The sequence below is a fragment of the Cyprinodon variegatus genome, unplaced genomic scaffold (genome assembly GCF_000732505.1).
Source record: "Cyprinodon variegatus isolate N-32 unplaced genomic scaffold, C_variegatus-1.0 Scaffold5, whole genome shotgun sequence".
NCBI classification, from domain to species: domain Eukaryota; kingdom Metazoa; phylum Chordata; class Actinopteri; order Cyprinodontiformes; family Cyprinodontidae; genus Cyprinodon; species Cyprinodon variegatus.
In genome coordinates, this window is record NW_015150458.1 from 997,205 (window position 1) to 1,004,934 (window position 7,730).

Sequence of the window (7,730 nt, forward strand, 5' to 3'; positions counted from 1 at the left end):
TAAACCGTTCTAGCTTATTTTGTCTCTGCGATAGGCAGGACAATTCTTCCATTTATATGGAAGGAATGTGTTTAAAAAAAAAAGCGATTTTATGCCTTTTTCCATTAAAGATCAATTAGTTCTAAATTAACTGAAACACCAGAATGTCCAAGCATTAAAAGCACATGACAAAAAAAAAATAAGATCTTTAGTTTTATTTAAAAAAACTGATCATGTATCTAATTGGACACCTTTAGATACATAAAAAAAAAACATGATGGAGAAATAAATAGATAAAAACCCCATTTTAAAGAATATGTGTGGGTGCAAGTCACCAGAACATATTAACATTCACTTACACTTCAAAGTAGTCACAGCATGAGGGTCCTGCTTGCTTAATCTCAAGGCTGTTATCTGCTATTTATACTCAGAAAATGCAGGAACATCTACTGACTCTAAAATGATTAAAATTTTTAAAACAAAATCTGTCAAAATGTATCTAATCAGAATTCTCATTTGGCTTAAAATAATAATATTCAAAATATAACATTTGTTAAATTTATCTTTACTTGTAAAATAATAATAATAATAAAAAAAGAAAACTTTGTGAAATTTTTTATCACTCCAGTCAATCCATAACCACAAAATAACACAGTCTCAACTTGAAAAATCCATCAAATCCCATGTTATCTACTTGTTCTTATCCATAAATGCCATAAAACACAAAAGATAAACATTGGACATGCTTCTAATTTATCTGAAATTAATATATTATCTAAAATCAGCTTTATTCTTAATTTATTCGCAGTTAACCTATGGAATCTAATTTAGATTACGATTGATGAAAAGTGTTGCAGTGCTACTGTAAGCAAAGAGAAGCCACATGACACTTCACCTTCAATGCTATCTAAAATAAATAGAAAAATAATTACAATGCTACAAAAACATACCCTGAAGTACAATACCATATATTACATGCAAGTAAATCTTCACTGTATAATTATTTACATCTCTTCCTAAACAGTTTACACAGACCTACACATATGTAGACTTTGCAAAAACAAAATAGATCATTTAATAGAATACACTCTGCAAAATATCCTATTCAAGGAAATACTCAATAAAACATGCAGATCAGGACCAGGCTGGCTCAAGTCACACACATTTTGACACTTTAATTGACTTTTTAGTGTGTTTTTCTTTTCCTTCCTTATTACTTAAAAATGTACAAGTACTGAGTGTATACAATCAAGGATCATAATCATCCAATCCACATCTTCCAAAAAAAAAATGCATCACACACCAACGGTCTTAAATGATGACTGAATTATCAATCATAAGTAAACTTTGAGGAAACCTGTGGAGGGAGAAAAGGCTAAAGGGTGATAGGAAGGAAGGAAACCTTAAAAACTGGAAGCATATCAAAAGAAGTCAAAATATGAGCGTAAACAAGGAACAAGCTGTTCACTGGTGAAGAGAGGGATTTAAAGAATAATAATAATAAATATCATTGATCTCACAACGGAGAAATTCACTTCTGCATCTTAACCCATCCCCTTGGGGAGCAGTGGGCAACGTTGCAGCAATCAGGGGTTAAGGGTCTTGCTCATGGACCCAGAGAGGAGGCTGTGGGCATTGAACCGGGTACTTGCAACCTTCTCAGAACACAAGCGTACCACTCTAACCACAAGGCCACCACCAAATGCTCAATTCCTTTGAAGATTTTTTTGGTAGCTGATTAAAAAGGACCAAACACATTTGTGTATAATGGTATGCCCATTTCCTTTTCATTAAAATGTAATTAAAAACCTTTGGTTGCATCTCATGTTCTTAGTTTTCCTGTGCTAATTTACTGCCTCTACACCTCAGAAGGGACATTGAGGCTTAAATGTAATCATTTTATTCTCTTAAAAACAAAGTACTTTTTTTATATCTTACATAGATGCCCAATTAACCAGCAAGAAAACATTCATTGGTCAAATGGAAATACTTTCACATCTAAATCTCTTAGGGATATGAATGATTTGAGGAGGTATACCTTAAATATTAATATACTTGTTGTTCCATGTTCTCTTGACACACTGAGGTCATTTTTTGCTAAATTGTGGCAAATCTTGAGCTTTCATCTTGGAACAACCACCAACATTTTTACTAAAGCTGCTGTTTTCAGTTCATATATGGAGGATAATATTAAAGTGCATGCCAAGAACCAAACAGAACACACCCGTTAACTAAATAAAACAAATCACAAAAATCTCTTATACATAGATTAAAAAAATCTGAAATAAATATCTGAATATATTAATAATATGCATTACTCCTTTGTTACATTAAGTGAGATAATCTCTGTTTTAAATGATGCACAGCTGCCCCCTGCTGCTAAAAGAACATAGAAATTATTACACAGTGGGTCCAATAAAAAGCTCTGATACAAAAAAAAAAAAAAATGATGTTAAGTTTTTATTTTTGTTTCTAGTGACACAAGTAGACACACGTCCAGAAGGTTTTCTCTGATGGATGGAGCCAAAGCCTCAGAGTAAGTCACAGCATTTTCATCTTGGATGTCCCTATCCAGGACGCATCAGACCAGCAGTAGCCGTTACCTCCTCCTGACTCTGCGGGGTTACTTTTCACTGCTTTTATTGTGCACGTAACTGAAGAGTGCCTCCAGTCCTTTGGTTGAACACCACAGCTGCTTTAGCATCTGACACTCTTTCTCGTTCACTTCCTCCAGGACTGGGATGAGGATGCTCCTCACCAAGCATTTAGATTCTTCTAGGACCTTATTTGGGGAAAAAGGTAAAGCAGTGATTTGTTAATCGTGTTTATAAGTCACAAACAAATTAGCCCCAAATGTTGTATAGATCAGGACCTACCACTGCATTGCATGATGCCATTTCCTTCACGCGCAGCATCACCTCTTGGTTAAATGTGGTTGGCCAGAAGACCTGTGAAACCAGACCCCGACTGCATGCTTCCTGTGCTGTAAGTTTCCTTCCACAAAACAGCATCTCATTGGCCTGTGGTTACAGGAGGTGTGTCATATGACCTTTACATTAGTTTGTAATGAAAATGAGCTATTCATGTGATTTATTTAGATAAGAGATTTAATAAAAGTTGAGACCCACCAAAGCTACACCCAGAATCTGTGGGTAGGTGTAAGAGGAGCATCCAGATGGGGTGAGGTGGAGGGCTGCACATGGTGTTTGAAACCATGCTCTCTCGCTCGCCCACACCACATCACAGAGAGGCAGAATGGATGCCCCCAATCCCAAAGCAGGTCCGTTTATTGCCACAACAATAGGTTTCTTGAAGTGGATAAATGCCAACACAAAGTCTCTAAAGTGGTACCAGGGAGATAAGTGGAGATTATGTTCAGAATTGCAGCTGGTGAAGATTCTCAGTCATCCAGGTCATAATCATTCCAAAATTGTTCAAAAACAACCCACTGGACTCTGTTTTCCAAGTTTCAAGACGTTTAGTTTCCCATCTAGGAAGCTTGCTCATTTCAAAATGTCTGGAGTAGCGTTGAGTTTCCTGCTTTCTTTTTTAAGATAGAGGCCTTGTCCTTAAGGACAAACAACATTCTTTTGAGGACCAGAAAGTTCACATTTTGGACAAAAAAGACAAGTGGTTTAAAAGGGGTGTGAAGGAAGCCATTTATGCTAAGAGAGAAAAAAACAACATTAAACAGAGGGAGTGGTTTCAGGTTCCAGCTCTCAAAAAAACTACAAGGCAGCGATAGAGTTGATTGCTTCCTGCTATCATCTCGATCCTCATCACAATGCAGGGGATCATTGCTGACCTCACCTGGTCAGCAATGACCCTAACGACTCCCCTTTCAATGACATGGGCCAGTATCGTGTATTGCAGGCTAAAAAAGACCTCAACCACTCCCCATTACTAAGGGGCGGGCCTATTTTTTTAGGTTCACTTTGCATGTTTTTTAAACCAAAACAAGGTTTTGTTTTGGGCCACTCTATACACCTGGTACTCAACGCTAATCCAGACATTTTGAATAGAAAAAGCTTCCTGGATTGAAACGAAATGTCTTCAAACTTCAAAAACAAAGTCCATTGGTTTTTGGAAACTTCAGAATTGCTACATGTCCAACAATATAGATAATCCATCTTACCGTACAGATTCTGCAATTCGGCTGCTCTCCTTCCTGCGGTCAGTGGACAAACGCCCTATGAGGTATGAGGGCTCCAGGCCGCTACAGAAGACCGTGCCCACAGAGCTGAGGAGTAACAGCTTACTGTCATCAGCAGCTGCATTCCCCAAAGCTCTACAGACTTCCTTCATGATCTGCAGAGAAAGATGGATAGATTAGAATTTTCGCCTGTAGTTAGTAAAGCATTGTTAAACTATTGGTCAACATTTATTACCAGCAAGAAACCAGACAAATGAGGGATCCAGTTTTAACATCACAACATTGACGGTCTATAAACATTACAGGCTGTTACCAGCCAAGTGCCAATGTCATTTAGGTTTATTGAAATTAGTATTCCTGGTGTGAACAAGAGGTAATCACAAAGTGAAATCTTACATCTAATGGTGATAGTATTTTCCCCTAAACCCAATCAGAGCAAAGGTGTGTTGTCCTAGCAGTGGTTACCCATCTATGCAGGACAAAGACTGAAGCTTAAGATTTGCCACAGGCCCAATAAAAGTTACAGTGATAAGTTGCCCATTTGATGTTCCACAGTGCTGCTGTAAGTAGGAAAATATTTCTAACCAGTTTGCATTGCCTCAACGTTATTAGTCATCATGTCCAGTCAGCTCGCTGTATTCCCTTAGGAATAAAATGATGCATCACTTCCACTTGATTCAGTGAGAAACAGGAAAACCTACAGCACCTTTCAAGAGGATTCATAAAAACTGTACTTTTATTTTTTAGGTTTTATATTCCAAGAACCAAAAATAAAAGCTTCATTTATTAAGATTTTATTTAAAAAGATACAAATAATATTGAACATTATTTTGATTTTTCCTTCACATTTTTTTTACTGCCTTTGTTATGATAAAACATCCCAAGATTTGGGCATCTGATGAAGCAGCATTCAATATATCATCCAAAAATGAAAAGAATATGCCACAACTGCATAGCTATAAACACTTTCCTTTCCACTGGAGTTACACAAAGCATTAAGGTGAAGGACAAAAATATATATATATATGTAAATGAAATATGCTCTGTTCAGACAAAACAATCCTGTTTTTTCATGTAAAATGGACCTTTTTTATCTGCTAAAAAATATTTTCACAGACAATCTCCATTCAGTTGGACCAAATTTGAGGTATAAAGAGAAAAAGTAAAGAATTTCTCTGGATGTACAAAGCTGGAACATAAATACTATATGTCAAAGGGCTCAGCTGTTACTGAAGGAAACAGGTATGGACAAAATACTTATGTACCACTACACTTTTCAAATGTTGATATATTTCAAAAAGAAACTAATACAGCACATTCATTTTCCATTTCATGTCTCCATTATGCCTTACTTTCTCTCTTTCTTCCCTACAAAATCTCAATAATATTCACTAAAGTCTGTGACTGTAATAAGATGAAATACATAACAGGGTTTAAAAACTTTTGTGAGGCATTGGATATTAATAACATCAGCATAATTTTGTCCCATTTACTTAAGCAATTTTAGCCATGATGAAATTAGAGGTCTACATTTTAGAGCTTGAATGCAGTTTTTGCTTGGATCTACAAGCACATATTTAATTTAAATTTCACTTAATCTAAACAGTTGAGGGGATTTTGGTACATTTGTCTATGCTGTTTGACTTGTGAGGATATGACTAAGATTTGAATTTTATCACAGTCTGGGCAGAAATTGATAAAATATTTACAAAAAAAATAAAATATTAACAGACCAACTTGCTCAGCATCTTATATTTTTAAGCGCCTCGCTGCTAGAAGCGGCTGACTTGACCATATCAGCAATAGCATTTATTTATTCTGTAGTGTGGCATTGGCAAACATCCTCACACAAAAACAAAAATATTCACATTGTTAAAAAAATATTCTTGTTAGTTTGAGTTAACAACTATTTATCATTTCAAACAAAAACAGAAGTATTGGTTTAGCATGTTTGGTTTTTGGATCATGTAATAAAGACCAGAGTGGACTTTAAACTGCACCCTCCACCCACATCACAATCAACAGACAATCATCACACACTAGGTTTTAATCAGATTATCACCCTTGACCTATATCAATCATCCAACCTTAAAGTGAACTTAATTCTCCATGTCTCATCAAGCATATAATCTGTCCTATTTGACTTACTGTGACCTCGGTCTGAACTTACATTTTCAAATTTTTAGGGATATAAGCCGGTTTACAGACATTACAAAGATCTGTGTCTTTATGGACACAAAGAAACATGACAATTGCAGATGGTGATTTTTTAAACAGTTCAGGTTAAACAACAGCTTTATGTTCAGCATTAATACAAGTTTTGAGGAAATTAATCTGATTAAAAGTAATGTTTTCTGCAGTGACAGAAAAACATCTGTGTTCCTGTGTTTTATAACAAATGATGACATTTTATTGAGACAGATTGAAATCCTGCTCACGATAACGAAGCAAAGATGAACAGATGCTGGATCAGCTCTGTGTGAAAGACAGAATAGGGCTGTCGAAGTGACATTCAAGTGCAGCCAGGAGACATCTTGAGGGGGGTTGGAAACAAACAAATATGGCATCGACACAGCAACTGTGAACAGCAGCTTTATGGAAGTGAAGACTCTGGGATGATTATGTCCATGAAATCATCCACTTTATTCTGCATTTTATCACACTCAAATTAAAATCTCTATTTTCAGCTCTTTTACTGAAAGAACTTGGCAAACAAAAAATCACTTTAAGCTGACGTTAGGAAGTGCAGAACACCAGAAAATCTGATAAATATGCTACTTTCCTAAGAAAACGGCATAACGACCGGGAAATAAGATCCCCCACCAGTGAGCTTTTAAGACCACAATGGGAGATGCAGCAAGTAGTCATATTGGCAACAACCACAGCCAAAGTAACTGAAGAGGTTTTCAGAGTGAATAGATAAAATATAAAAGATTTGAAAGACTTCCTATGGCTTAAGGACTTGAATAAAGACTTACCAAGCATTTAGCCCTAATGGCTCTAAAGCAGTTCTGTAATGAGAATTTGTTGCAGTGTATGTATCCAGTTTAACAGTGAAACAGAATAAAAGAAACATCCATGGTGAGACTGTCACCATTCTAGTGACTGAAAATGCAATAAGCCTGATGGCACTATATTAGTATGAAGGGAGACACGTTCATAATTTGACACACAATTTTGAGGTACATTGCCTCGATATCGCCGTCACTCGAAGTCTTTTCTACGACCTCAACACTTTGTCCATGCCAATTTTAGCTTAGCAGCCTTGGTAAACCTTTGAGGTTTCACACACTACGGGGGTTAAATGAGGGTTGACTGTAGCACTGTACCACCAAGCAACTCTCTGTTGTCTGTGAAACATTTTAAGCCGTCCAAGAGACTCCAGTGGGGCTGCTCAATGGTGTACTGGGTAGCACTGCTGCTTTGCAGCATGAAGGTTGCGGGTTCCATTCCTGGCCTGGGGTCTTTCTGCATGGGTTTGCATGTTCTCCCTGTGTATGCGTGGGTTCTCTCTGGGTACACCAGTTTCCTCCCACAGTCCAAAAAACATGACTGTTAGGTTAAGTGGCTTCTCTAAATTCTCCTTAGGTTTGAGTGT

At 36.7% G+C, this 7,730-nt stretch overlaps 1 protein-coding gene across 1 annotated transcript in view; it reads right to left on the reverse strand.

Annotated features, from left to right (window-relative positions):
- Window positions 1-197: 197 nt before the first annotated feature.
- Window positions 198-7,730, reverse strand: part of cdyl2 (chromodomain protein, Y-like 2) — a 46,816-nt gene continuing 39,283 nt past the window's right edge. Inside the window, exons 4-7 of the mRNA XM_015373696.1 lie at window positions 4,115-4,287; window positions 3,108-3,318; window positions 2,856-2,999; window positions 198-2,761 (exon numbers count right to left, since the gene is read on the reverse strand). Coding sequence (XP_015229182.1) covers window positions 2,603-2,761; window positions 2,856-2,999; window positions 3,108-3,318; window positions 4,115-4,287 — 687 coding nt within the window. The 3' untranslated portion in view covers window positions 198-2,602. The remainder of the gene's footprint in view (window positions 2,762-2,855; window positions 3,000-3,107; window positions 3,319-4,114; window positions 4,288-7,730) is intronic.